The 14,526-nt window shown below is 50.8% G+C and overlaps 1 protein-coding gene across 2 annotated transcripts; it reads right to left on the bottom strand.

Annotated features, from left to right (window-relative positions):
* Positions 1-3,906: 3,906 nt before the first annotated feature.
* Positions 3,907-11,111, bottom strand: S1PR2 (sphingosine-1-phosphate receptor 2). 2 transcript variants are annotated; one of them, XM_039873243.1, is made up of 2 exons: positions 10,930-11,111; positions 3,907-6,420 (listed from the first exon to the last, which is right to left on the bottom strand). In XM_039873243.1, the coding sequence occupies exon 2, from the start codon at positions 6,376-6,378 to the stop codon at positions 5,320-5,322; it is 1,059 nt and encodes a 352-aa protein (XP_039729177.1). In that variant the 5' UTR covers positions 6,379-6,420; positions 10,930-11,111; the 3' UTR covers positions 3,907-5,319. The 2 variants fall into 2 exon arrangements, with proteins under 2 accessions (XP_039729177.1, XP_039729178.1); XM_039873244.1 differs by lacking the exon at positions 10,930-11,111 and adding an exon at positions 10,644-10,882.
* Between the last annotated feature and the right edge of the window lie 3,415 nt (positions 11,112-14,526).

Below are 14,526 nucleotides of genomic sequence, written 5' to 3'. Positions count from 1 at the left end.
AGAAAGAGAGAAAGAAAGAAAGAAAAAGAAAGAAAGAAAGAAAAAACGAAAAAGAAAACAGAAGAGAGGAACCCTTGTTAAACCTCATTAAACAAGGTTAAATAGAGTTAAACCTATCATTTAACAAGTAATGCTTCAGAAATTAACTTACTAAATGTCACGTGAGGACCTTGTTTGAATTCTGATTCAAATAAATAAAATGTTAAAACTGAGACAGATGGGGAAATTTTAACTCTGACTGATACTTTTGATAAGTATATTTGTGGTATTGTGGTTAAGTTTTTTTAAAAAGCGTCGCTTTCTAAAATAAAAAGTGGCATATCTACAAATGAAATGTGATGTCTTCTGATTTTCTTAAAGATATTCAGTGAGTAATAATTGACTCAGAATGGATGGTAAAGGAGTAAAAGTTTGATAAGTAACAGGATATTTGTTCTGTAGAGTCTCAAAGTACCACCACACATGATACTTACTAATTACAAAGTGGAGAAACTTGGCAGATACCACCAAGTGATTAAAGTTAACTTGGCTAATAATGGGACCAACTGAGAAAAACACATCACTTCTGTAATATTTCTGCCAAAAATCCATAGCCTGAATGTAATCATGACAAAACATCAGACAAACCCAAGCTAAAGGACATTCTACCAAGTAACTGACCTATATTTTTCAAAAATGTAAAGGTCACAAAAGATAAAGATTCAGAAACTGTTCTGATTGAAGGAGATTGAAAAGATAACTGAATGCAACAAGTAGTATGGGATTTTATTTTGCTATAAAGGTCAGTAATGAGACAATTGGTGAAATCTGATTACTAAATTATCTGATTTTGATAATTTCACTGAGGTTATATAGGAGGGTGCCTTGTTCTTAGGAAACACAGGAAGTACTTAGGTGAATGAACGGATGGAGGAATGGTGAACGAATAGAAGTGTTGACTGAAAAATAGTATCAACTAAGTGTTTTATTTGGAAGGATTTATTTGGAAAAAAGAAAGAGTTGCAACCCAGAGCATCCAGACATGGCAAGCCACATGCAAAATCTGGCCTGTGTGCCAAGATAGAGGGATATTTATATAAAGAAAAAAGAAGTTAACAAAAGGGGAAATTAGAACCATAGAGCTTTACTATAGAGTTCTTCCTGTAGGGCTCTCTCATATAGGGTTCTCAGGATTATAGAGGTGAGAACTTCCATAACCCTAGCTCCTCCCTTAGACCTTCTCGACTGATTATGCTTGCTTGAAGTTCCAGTTCATCTTAATGGAGAGAGAGAGAGAGAGAGAGAGTGAGAGAGAGTGAGAGAGGGAGAGAGAGATTGATTTAGGGAGATGGATGGATGAACTGACGAACGGACGGATGGACGGGTAGACAGACAGAAGCCTGGACTGCTAGTAAGTAGTCACCCAGGACCAATTTCCTCTGAAATTCTTATATGAGAAATCCATTTCTCTTTCATAAGTTACTAAGATTTCGTGCTTCCTATTATTTGCAGGTGAGGCTAATCTTGTTATTATTAAAAGAAATATTCCAAAAACCATGAAGTGAAATGTGGAAGCTACCATGTCATTCATAACGATTGTGAGACATGAATTTTTATTGACTTGGTGGCATAACGCCAAGAGAGTTCAGCTGCCCAGAGGCTGTAGAAACCAGCGATGCGCAAGGTAGAATAGTTAATGGCCACACGTGACTATTTGCATTTAAATTAATTAAATGAAATTTAATTCCTGACATCTAGTTCCTGCATCACACTAGCCACATTTCAACTGCTAAATAGCCCAAGAGTGAGCAGGGCACATGTGGCAGAGTTCTATCAATGCAGAAAGTTCTGAGATTATGGAGTCTAGAACTCTCTCAGAATATGGTCCCAGGACGATGCCTGGTGGTGCTTGGTGAAAAATATGCATTGCTGGGATCACTCCAGAACTCCTCAGAGTCTCTCACTGCAGAGCCTAAGAATCGCCATTTTTGCAGGTTCTTCCAGGTGATTTTGATGCTTTTTAATATCCAACAGCATTCATAGGGAAAAGGAAGGTGAAAGTTATCTTGCGTACCTGTGGGTTGTTCCCTTCTGTTCTAGGCTCCAAGATTTGAGAGATATTAGCAAAGTAGGTCTTCAGACCAGGATATAGAGGAAGGTCAGCTGCGACTACGATTTTCACTCAAGGACTGCCTGGGTTCAAATCTCCACTCACATGCTACATGACCTTGGCAGTTCACTAGACCTCTGTGCCTCCATTTCCTTACCTGTCAGAGTGCTGGTGAGAGCGCCTATTCTACAGAGTACCGGAAAACTGTCGTCCCCCGTTTTATTTTCTTCACAGCACTTAACACTCACTGAAATGATCATCATTTACTTTTGCTTTCATTCGACAAACGTTTATTAGGCACCTGGTGTGTGCTAGACGCTGTTCTGGGGCCAAGCAGTGAGGATAGACACCAACCCCTGCTGCTGTGGAATTGGCATTCTAAAGGGGGAGATAGAAAATAAACGGGATGAAGCAAAATGTGTTGCATGCTAGAGAGTAGCAAGGGAGGCAGATAGGACAAGAAACGCACGCACGGCATGGCCAGAGGCCTCGCCCAGGTGCGGTATTTTAATATAGACCTGAAGGAGGAGAGAGGAGTCACAAAGATATCTGGGGAAAGATCATTCCAGACAGAGGGAAGAGCAGATGCAAAGGCCCTGTGGTAGGAACATGCCAAGTGCTGTTTAAGATGCCAGAGACACAGTGGTGAATAAGACGAATGCAGTCCTATCTTCTAAGTGTTTATATTTTAACGGGGGCGGGCGAGGCGATAAACTGATACATAATACACTGCAAGGTGATAAGCAGGCAAGGGGCTAGATAGAGAGGGAAGAATGCGGTCAGGCCAGGCGTCTTTGAGGAAGTGGCATTTGAGCATAGGCCTGAAGAGGAGACAGAGGAAGCGCAAGGGTATTTGGGGAAATTTTATTAACTCCAGCCTGGCCTGTGCCTACTCCTCCTCCCAATCTCAGCTAGGGCTCAGGTTTCCAAACAGAAGTTGTCTCTGAACCGCTGAGTTAGGGGAATTCCGACGGGGTGCAGGCCTCTCAGCCTCTGGATGCTGCCTGCCCCACTCTTCTCCTACTGGCTGCCCTAGTATTTGTGCTGGTCTTGCTGGGTGAGGCTTCAGCTTGGGGCCTTGTGCTCCCAGTCAAAGCTTCAGATCTTCAAAGGAGCCAGGGGCCCTGTGCCTCGGGGCAAAGGAGTAGAGTATCACTTGGAGCTGAGCTAGGAACACACCACCCAACTTCATTCCATATGGGCTTCTCCTGGTTCTGGCTGGGGCTGGTTGGAGCTGGCAGCCCACACTATCACGGCAAAGGAAGTTGAGGATCTTTCCTCTAGCTCAGTGGTGGAGCTGGCAGGATCTCGTCAGCCTACCCGAGTTCAAATCCAGACAGGCGCTGCCCCAACTGGCTGTGTGACCCTGAGAAGCTCACTTAACTTCTCTGAACCCACATCTCCATACCTCCTGAGGATTCATCTATGTGCCTGGAAAGTGCTTGATAAAGATCAGCCATTCCTCTGGGGAATACTGAACTCTGGAGCCATCTGGGCCCATGTTCCCCAAGATTTGGAGAGGGACATATACTTGGGATGGAGAAGGGGGCCCCCACCACTCACCAACTCTTTCTTTGAAGGAAAGTAGGGAGGTCTTGGACAATTGCTCTGGGGAAAGGCTGACGTTGACCCCATTTTCTCAGAAGCCACTGCAATCCTGCCCTGGGCGGGACTGGGCTGGGGTGCGAACTCCGAATGGGAAGACTGACAAAGGGTGAGTTGCCTGGGTGGAAGCCACGCTCCCCTGTCTCATCTGCCCCCAGCTATAGGGTGTTAATGGGGGTACTGCCACCTTAAGCCTAAAAAGACAACAAGCATCAGAAAGAGAAATTGAACCGTTTATTGGCCTGGGCCTGGTCTCAGGCATGGGGCAGTGGGGGAGCAGGCATCTGGGGAGCTGAATGAAGGGAGACAAGCCCCCGACTGGCTCCTTGCCCCCCAGAGACCCCCCCCACCTTTGCATTCACAAGAAATCATTTGGAGGCATGAGATTTCCTTCCCCAAGGTGAGCTGCAGTCCCGCTCTCAAGTGAGGAGATGAGCCAGCGATGACGGGGTCCATGTAGGGCCAGGCCTCTCCCCTCTTTGGCAACGTCAACACAAACATGAGGAGTCAGAACAGCATCCATTCTGGGGAAACATGGTAGGGACAGGGGGTTGCAGGCATCACTCATACACACACTCGGACATTGACAGACACACATAAATATACATTTGTACCGCAATGACCCTTCTACCTATCCACAGGATTTAGCAAAGTCCTTCTGGGGCAGTTGAGAGGAGAGACCCCACAAGTGTCCTCGGCATCCCCACTCCCTGCTCTGTTCAATACAACTCGAAAGGAGGCACAGTGAGCTCAAGGCTGCCCTGCTTTGGGATATCTGGTACCTCGGCTGGGGCTGGAGGTGGGTGTAGCTTGGGGGTGGTTTTTTTTTTTGAGGGGGTGGAAGGGTCCTGGGCTAACAGCTTCCCTAGAACTTTCTCAAGTTCTACCCTTTGTCACTGAGAGACCCAGAGCCCTCTTCAGTACCCCAGATTGTTTTTTCCAGCCCTTGGTGATTCATCTGCACCCCAAATAGTGCAATTGGCCAATGAGGTATGCAAATGCGGTCCAGCCCCCCACATCCACCCCATGGTTTCCTGACATCTCGTGGATTAAGAAGAAAGGGAAGAAATGGCCCAAACGGCAGCTGGTGACATTTGAGGAAGCTGTGGATTTGGGCCTTGGGAACTTAGCTGGGGCCGTCTGGACACGCAGGGAGGAGGCCTCCAACCCCCCAGGACAGTGGTTACATGGAAGTGGGCCCGAGGTTTCCAGGAGAAGGTGGTAAGGCCGGTAAATTCAGAGAAAGAAGTCTGGCACAGGGTGGAGGATCAGACAGTCATGAAATGAAATTCTTTGTACCAGGCTGTAAATTGCTCCTGCCCTGAGCAACTCTTGAGTGTCTGTCCGCTGTTACCTGGGCCCTTTCCAGGTCTCTCAGACCTCCCATGATCCAGTTCTGAAGGGGTCATGCCGGTCATTGCACTGGCCTCCAGGACCCTGCTGCAGCTCTGCCATCCAACTGGTCAGTGCCTCAGCCAGCCATCCCAGGTGTGAAATATTTTCAATATTACCCAGGTCTGTGGAATGGGCCATCTTGCTTGGCAGCCCTGCACCTCTGTCCACGGTCACCCAGCGCCTCTCCACAGAGCTCTCTGCCATGGTCTGGTTGTCAGCCCACTTGTCCCTCAAACCACTGTGTTGCCCTCCAGAATCGTGGGTGATGTAGGCATGTGGGTGCCCCTCTCTAGTGAGCTGGAGCTGCGGAGGGGCAAGAGGTGGTGGCCCGGGGTCCCGCTCCGCCGTCCTTGCACCCCTGCTGCCTGCCGCCAGCACTGCAGTGGCCGCAGTACCTCCCGCCGCAGGTCCCGGCTACACCACGTGTAGATGACAGGGTTGAGCAGTGAGTTGAGGGTGGCAAAAGCAAAGAAGTAGTGGGCCTTGTAGAGAATAGGGCAGGAGTGCACGGGACAGGCATAGTCTAGGAGGAGGATGCTAAAGGCAGGCAGCCAGCAGACAATGAAGACACCTAGCACGATGGTGACCGTCTTGAGCAGGGCCAATGTCTGTGGGCCAGCCACATCGGCATGGCTAGAGCGGACCACGCAGTAGATGCGGATGTACAGAACTACGATGGCCAATAAGATGGCAGAGAAGATGGTTACCACACAAAGCACATAGTGCTTGGCGTAGAGTGGCAGAACAGTGGAGCAGGCCTCGAGGTGACCCAGGCAGTTCCAGCCAAGGATGGGCAGGCCACCCAGAGCCAGGGAGATGAGCCACGAGGCCGCGATGAGCAGCAGCATGCGGCAGCTCTTGTCACTGCCGTAGAGCTTGACCTTGGCAATGGCCACATGCCGCTCAATGGCAATGGCCAGGAGGCTGAAGACAGAGGCGGAGAGTGTGATGAAGGCTGAGCCCTCACGGGCGAACCACTGTACAGGTGTCAGCCGCAATGTGACAGAGCCTGAGAGCAAGGTATTGGCTATGAAGGCCACGCCTGCCAGCAGGTCCGAGGCAGCCAGGTTGCCCAGGAACAGATACATGGCCGAGTGGAATTTGCTGTTGCGGGCAACTGCAATGAGCACCAGCAGGTTCTCCACCACAATGGCACAGCACAGGATGATGATGAGGGCCGAGGCCACCTTGCGGGAGGGTGTCTCCTGTGTGTCCAGTGTCTCCTTGGTGTAATTATAGTGCTCCTGGACCTTGGTGGGGCTTAAGTACTCTGAGTACAGGCTGCCCATGGTTGGGCTCAGTGGCCGGCTGGGGCCATGGGGCTGTCGGAGCTGCAGAGAGAACAGACAGACAGATAGACAGACAGGTCAGTGCTGTGGCTCTGACTTTGGACAGCTATGTTTCAAGTCCCAGCTCCATCCCTCTTCACTGAGTGACCACATGAAGTCAGAATTATCATGATCCCCCCTTTACAGATGGCAAACCCAGAGAGGTCAATTCACTTTTCCCAAAGTCTCAAAGCTAGTAAGTGGCAGAGCCAAAGAGACCCGCTTCAAAGCCTCTATAACGTCTAGGGTATACTGTCCCTCAAAAGCTCCCCGCAATGGCATAAAGGACACAAAGTGGACTTCCAGAAGCCTTGCCCACCCACCCACCCAGAGAGTAGGCTGTGGGCGGAAACTGGTGGGTTTGCTTCTTTTCTTGAATACACTGGAGCCCTGGGCCACAAGCAGCCTGCCAACCTGGGTCAGCAAGATGCTCACCACTGATAGCACCATCCCCTGCTTATTACCACCCACTGCTCTAGATTTCAGGCTGGGGCTAAGCCTTGAGGCCATGGGTGCTCCCAAGATAAGGTCTTGGGGAGACAACAGGATGGCCCTGAGGTTCAAGTATCCCAGAGGTCGCGTCATCTTGAAGGGCATCGACCTTGAAGGCAATCCAGGATTCAACACCACTCTACCTCTGACATGATGTGGGACCTTGGGCAAGTCACTTGACATGTGGCTTTAATGTTCTCATCTGTGCAATAGGGAGAAGAAAGCCCACTTCCTAGGAGTGATGGGGAAATCTTGTTGAATAATGCACAAGGTACCATTAGCACATAGCAAGCACTCAAAAAATATTCTTAGCTCCCTTCTTCCTGTCCCACATTGCTCAGAACTAGGTGCTCTCCACCCAATCTTTTGGGAGAGAATGTTGACTGAGCCAGGCAAGATTGCCAACAGCCTGTTCTCATCAGCACCATCTAGCCCTGCCCTTGGACAGAGGGTCTCAGCAGGGAGGGCAGGGCGCTGGCACCTCCCCCTCCCCAGCGAAGATGAAATCCAGATGTGAGGCCCCTGGAACAAACAGGGTGGAGTCCTTGATCCCCAGTCACATCCGGTGTGGGGCAAGCTGGGAGGGGGTGATGGGATGGGGGAGCCACAGGAGACCGGTCTGGGAGGTCCTGGCTAGGAGGATGGGGCAGCTGTGCTGAAATCATGTGAGCTGTGAAGGGGCGTGCAACCTCGCGGGTAGTGGGGACGGTATTTGTTTCCATGAAAGCCTGAGTCACCCTCCCCCCTCCCGCCCCCCAAGGAAAACTGAGCTGTTGGGGGAAGGGGCGGGAAGAGGCGCGTGGGCAGAGGATGAGAGGCAGACATCATGGCCTCCCTCTAGCTTGGGGCGGGGGTGGTCTCAGAGGTGCTAGTGCCTTTCAGGAGGGGGAGCCAGGAGTAAGCTCCAGCTGCAAGCTAAATGGGAGAGGGGGAACCACAGGAAGAGCCCTCCCCAAGTCCCTGGAAACTCGCCTGGCAAGGCCTGGCAAGGACCACGTGCCCGCCAGGAGCTGCGTTCCAGAAAAGTCTGGTTAGGCAGGTTCCTAGTGAGCCCGGGATTGATGGGGGGCTTCCGGGGTCACTCAGCCATCTCTGTCCCCAGCCAGACAGAAGCAGCTGCTCCCCCTGGATGAAGGGACATCCGTCCTAGTTAAGGAACAGAGAAGGGCTTGTGCGCATCCCCAAGGACTGCCACCCCGCCCAGATCGCTACACAGAGGCCCCTTGTTTCCCTGTTGGATGGACAGGGCACCCTGATGCCCTCTGCCTGCTGCAGTCCGCCCTGGGCTGACTTGGCCCAGGCCTGGCCTTACTAGACCAGCCTCGAGCCAGAAACAGTACGCGCCAGGAATGGCTAATTTTCAATCCCAAGGCATTGAGTAATTCGCCTTGGCCTGAGCTTTACATCCTCGGCATCTGATTGGCCTATTTCGGGGTGCTCTGCAGCTAGCACTCCCAAATAGGCTGGTTCTTTCTAAGCAGCTGGAGCTCGCTTCTTTCCCAGGAGAGTTAAGGCAGTGTGGATGTCCCAGAGGAGAGTCTGAACTGCAGCCTGACCCCGCCGGGTCACACCCGGACCAGACGACCCCAGGCTGCCCTGGCCTACTGGGCCCCACTTGGGGTTATAAACTAAGAATCAAGGACCAGTCACAGGCCTGAGAAGCACCCTTGCCAGTGGGGTGAGAAGCCCAGGGCTGCCCTGTGGCCACCACCCCTCCCTTCTTGACATGAGGCCACCACTCTTTCCAGTCTGGCGGCCAAAAGAAAGATTTATGACCCTTTCCTGCAGAAATAAGGAATGGGTTCAGCCCTTGAACCCCAAAGACTGATGAAAAAGTCTGTCTTCTTCCCTGGGAGGCACTGCACCCTCACTTTTTGCAGCCTCAGGAGCCTGTCAAGGCATCCTCAGAAGGAGGGGTGGCTCTTCTCATTCGAGAAGGGGAAACTGAGGCCCATGCTGTCTCATCTTTCCCACTAGGACTTTGCTAAAGGGGGAGCTTAAGGCAGGTTGGCGCTTCCCAGAAAAGAAGCCGGCCTGGAGGATGGGGCTGGCAGTCACTCTCAGGCAAATACAGGCCTTGCCTGCCTCCCCTCCCTCTGCCAGGCTCCCAGAACTAGCTACGCACAGGACCTGTCTCCTCTTTACCTTCACCAAGGCAGCCCTGACTTCCTCCCAGAGGCTCAGTAGAAGTTATTGGGTTCAGAACCAGGAAATGACCAAGAACTGGAGCGAGAGGGAGAAGTCACAGGGTTTGGAGGGAAGGGAAGAGAGACGGATGAAGACTGTTCAGGGAAGATTAGGAGGCAGGAAGGCGATGGGAAGCACAGTGGCTTCCAGGAGCACCTCCCCCAAGCTCCACTGAGGCAGGCCCTGTGGTTATGGTTCCCGGTGGTCACTCACTGATCCCATGCCTCTCCCCTAGGACAGCCAGCCCCTCAACCCTTTCTTTTGGTTTCCCCTCAGCTGTCAGGCCCCCACCCAGCCGCCAGGGGGAGCTTTTTCAATTTAGAGCTCCAATGTCACTCCTGAACTGCTCTCCCAGGGTCACGCCACTCCAACCACACAGGCCGCCCCCACCTCAGAGCCTTTGCCCCTACCGTGCCTCCACCTTGCATGCTCTTTTCTCAAATTCCTGACCTTTGTTACCTTAACAGTACTTGGCAATTTTGAAAATTATGAATGTACAATATTTCTAGTTTTCTGTCTGGCTTCCAGGGTAGACCGATGTGTCGGAGGCCAGGGACCAAGTCCATTTTCAGCCCCTTTGGAATGATGCCTAGCATATAGAAGGTGCTCAGAACACATGTAAGGTAGATGAATAGATCAATGAATGGATGAATAAACGCACGCATGCATGCATGCATGAACGAGGCCTCCGTGGCCCCAGAAGGTGGAGACTCCTAAACTCAGCCAAGCCCCAAACAACAGCAAAGGAGGCCGGAGCGGCCACTGGTCTGATGGCAGCGACCCCCCACCCCCACCAGACAACAGGACCCGCCCCCGCCTTCGGGCCACAGTCTCGGCCTTCTTATCTGGCCGTGGAATGCGCGGTATCCACACTCCAGGCCGCTGGGGCTGCGGCTCCTCTCTCCCGCGACAGCCGCACGCTCCGAACCTCCACATCTCCAAGTGGGATGGGGGGAATCCTCTCCGTCCCGCAAGGGGCCCTGCCTCAATATTCCCAGAGGACTTAGGGGGTGTGGTAGGGGCGATCTCGGCTGCAGTCGCACCGCGAATTCTGCACTCGCATCGCGCCACGCGGGGGGCCGTGGGCTCAGAGCGTCGCGCCTGAAGCATCTGACTAGGGCAGAGTCGGGGGAGGGGGTGGAAATCCCCGAGTGAGTCAACTCGTGCAGGAGGAGGGGGCGAAGCCCCGACGCTTGGCTGAGCCCGGTACCCAGCGCGATCCGCGCCACGCGCGCCTCACCCACGCCCCATCCCCGGGCCCCAAGGGAAAGAAGCGTCGGAGCCACGCAGTCCCGTTCCCTTTCCTTCCAGAACAAAGCCAAGCCCTCGAGAGGAGACTGAAGAAGACGAACTACTCGAGGAAACTGAGACAGAGAGCCAGACAGGCAGGAGGGGGCGACTGCCCTCCGCCGGGGGCCTGCCCCTTGCCTTGGAGGCTCGGCGTCGCACAGCACATTTTGCCCACGCCCAGCTGGAGTCTGCCAGGAGGGGCCCCCTCCGCCCCATACACACTCCCCAAACCCGCGTCCCCAGGCTCGCAGTCCTGCCTCCCTGTCTCCAGCCGAAAGCTCTCGGATTCTGCCTTCTCAGCGCCAACTTCCTGCCACTAGGAAAGGCGGGGAGCGCAGTCTGGAGGTTCGCGGCCGAGGAAGTGGGGTTGCCTGGAGTCGTGGAGAAGGAGCACTACTTCCTTAGTGCAGCAGGAGCACAGCGACACTTGCGCGTCCCGAAGCGCCCAGAGCCTCAGCCAGACACTCCATCCCCAGCTCGGATATCAGAACTTCAGAGGACCGGGCCCGCCCTTTCTGCCACCCCCTCGTTACGCACGCTCACCTGGCTAAACTGGCCCGGGTCCCTGCCCTGGCCGGAGAGGCTTTGGCGTCTGCGTCCCCGGGACGGCCGCGGCTAGGGCTGAGGCTGCCCGCCGGGCTCGGCTGTGTCCCGGGGCTGGGGACCCAGCGCGCAGGCCGGGCGGGGAGAGACACAGCCTTGGCCCCCCACTAGCCCCGCCCTCCTCTCCTCCCCTTTCGGGCGTCGGCAATAGATTCCAGATGTGACTGGTCTGCTAGGCTCTGGTAGGGTCCCTTTGTTCGCACCCCTCCACCTCCGCCTGCGCTGCCCCTCCCAGCCCCCTCCCGTGAGAACCCGCTGGCGCATGACGTCATGAAGCCCCGTGACTTCACGTCGCTCCTGGCCAGGTGGCCTGAACCTGAAATAGCTGGCTCCAAGTACAGCCATCCTCTTGGCCCATCCCTGGGACCGTGGAGGAGAGCACGGGATCCCCTTTATTTACTTTACAAGGAACCATGAAGCACCTACTAAGTGTTAACGCCCCAAATAGGCATTAAGCGCCTACTGTGTGTTCTTTTAAAAAATAAAGTTCCAACCATGTGCTACGCCCTGCCCCAAAGACAGAACTCATTTTTGCCTTGCTAGGATCCCAGAACTGAGGTGCTGTCCTTTCTCCCTTAGAAAACGGGGCACCAAACAGTCTACCTTGCCTTTGTCGATGGGATGGATGGATGTCCCGCTCTCGCTGCGGTGGACCAGCAGGCCCAGGTTGCGCCCTGCCTTCCAAGTTGGGGCCAATCTTCTGAGGAGTTTTTGAGTTTCCCTCCTTCAACCTTTAAGGAGGGAACTATTTGTGAAAACGCATACGTAATCTGCTTATATATTTATTTACCAAATACATTAAGCATCTGCTATGTTCCAGACACTATTCTAAAGGCTAGAGACATATCAGGAGGGAACAGAACAGGCAAAACTTCCTGTCCACTGCAAAGCTGATGTTCTACTGGCGGTGCACAGAATATCCGGAATATTGCAGGAAGAAGAAATTGGTGAGTTTCCCAGGAGAGGACCTGAAAGATAGGGGACAAGGCATGGGACGGAGGCTGCTTTCGTTCTATGAATCCTTTGTACCTTTTGATTTTTGCAACATGTACATCCGTGCCCTATTCCAATAATAAATTAAATTAGAAAGTAAGCCTGCTTGATACCCAGATGGGAGGGAGGGGGTAAGTGCACTCTTCTGTATGTATATTCTACTTCAAAAGAGCAAAATAAAGAAAAGAGATGTCTGCACTCCCATGTTCACTGCAACATTATTCACAATAGATAAGATATGAAAACAATCTAAGTGTCCCACAATGGATGGACGGATAAAGAAGATGTGATATATGCGTATATTTTTCCATGTATATAAAATATAAATAGTGGAATATTATTCAGCCTTAAAAATGAAAGTTTGTCACTTGGGACAATATTGGTAGACATTATGCTAAGTGAAATAAGCCACAGAGAAAGACAGATAGTGCATGGTATCACTTATATGTGAAATCTAAAAAAGAAAGTTAAACTCATAGAAACAGAGAGTAGGAAAGTGGTTGCCAGGGGCTGGGGTTGGGGAAATAGGGAGAGGTGGTAAATGATACAAACTTTCAGCAGTAAGATGAATAAGTTCCGAGGATCTAATGTGAAACATAGTGACTATGGTTGATAATACTGAATGATATCACTGAAGTTTGCTGAGAGTAGAACTAAAATGTTCACACATAAACACATACCAAACAAACAAACAAATCCAACAGCTAAAAATGAGATGATGGATGTGTTGATTAACTCAACGGGAGGGGGCTCTTTCAGAATGTATATGTATATCAAATCGCCATGATGTGCACTTTAAATATCTTACAATTTTATATGTCAATGATACCTCAATAAAGCTGAAATTAAACAAACAAAAAAATATTAAGGCTGCTTGATACCCAATAAATGCAACCAATAAAAAGAGAGAAGGAAGGTGTACTTTTCTGAATGTATATTATACTTCATAAAGAATATTGAAAAGCAAAATGACAAAAAAGGGAATTAAAATGGATCCATTAACGCCTATTAAAAAAATTAAAATGGACTATGTACTGACGTGAAATTGTTTTCAACATGTGAAGTTGAAAAAAGCACAATGTAGACAGTTTGCTTCGTTTGCCTGCATTTCTGGATGTATTTATAAGGGCTATATAAATATGCACACATTTGCCTGGGGGTCACAGGCACAAGACACTGATCACAGCTGTTACCCTTAGGGAGGGAAACTAGCGGGGCAGGGGAACAGGTGAGAAGTCGCCAGACTTTTCATGCTGTACCCTGGGGGACTGTGAAATTTTTAGCTCATATTACCAATTCAGAAAGTTTACAGAGACATGAAAAATCAAAAGGTAATAAATCACCAGGCTTCTAATTGTAAAATCATCCCTGTACTACTACTACTACTACTACTACTACTACTAATATCAATAAACAATAACATTGTTAATAAACTTAGCCATATTATTCAACATACCAATATTAACAAGCTTATTCTAAGAGTAAATATGTTTACATTTTTAATAAAGAAATGTATATTAAGAATCAATAGATTAATGCTACATATATACATACCTATATAGCATTTATATTCATATAATGCAACAACGTATAATGCCCTGTGCTGGCTCTGGTGATGCCTTGTTGGTTTCTGCCATCCAGAGCTGACAGTCTGATGGAAGAGACAGCGAAGAAACCAACAGTTCTAACACAGGTCAGTAGAGCTTTGACATGGAGATAAGAAAAGACAGACAGTGATTTTGCTCCTTTTTCTGGACCAGATTTCAGTGTCCACTCAGTCCTGGGCCAGGCCTTGGGGTCCACTCAGACCTCAGCAAAATCTTACCAAATCCTCTGCCAAGTGAAGTATGTTGCCTGTGCAGCCTCTCAAAACCAGGTGTTCAACCCACAGGGGACAAGGCCCAGAGAAAACTGGGTCCCTTCCTCATCAGGGAGCTATCAGAGCGGAAATCTAAGCCTTCTGTAGGGACCTGAAGGCTGGGGAGGAAGTGCCCCCCCACACCCGCCGCCGCAACTTGCCTAGGCTGGCTCAGCAGTTTACCATCCCCCAAGGGATCTGGGGGTTGGGGTGATGTCAAGGCCACAGATATATCCGGTGTCTGTTAGGGGGACTATGGCTCCACAGAGGTGATGCCCTCAGGGACACACAGATGCACCTACGAGCAACTTCTGCCCTCCTCAGCAGCCTCTGCCTCTCACTTCTGGAGCAGCATGAGGTCTCCACCAGATCAGCTGAGGGAATGGGCTGGAGAACTAGAAAACACTGGAAGCCTAGACTTCCTGATAGTCTGGGGCCATCAAGGTGGAAGCTGGGCCCTGCTCTAGGCGGACACCTGAGTGAGAAAACAGTAGAAGAGGAAGGAAACAGGACACTTCTCTTGGAGAACTCCCAGGGAGGGGAAATAGAGGTGAAGGAAGAGGCTTAAACCAGCCTCCACTAATTATAGGGCCACTGACAATAATGGCTAAAGCTCACAGGACTTGTTCTGTGCTGGGTACGGGTCTGTGAACCCTCATAACCCTAGGAGGTGGGGGATGTTATAA

Source organism: Pteropus medius, unplaced genomic scaffold (assembly GCF_902729225.1).
Source record: "Pteropus medius unplaced genomic scaffold, Ma_sr-lr_union100, whole genome shotgun sequence".
Taxonomy (NCBI): Eukaryota; Metazoa; Chordata; class Mammalia; order Chiroptera; family Pteropodidae; genus Pteropus; species Pteropus medius.
This window is presented reverse-complemented; position numbering and strand designations above follow the sequence as displayed.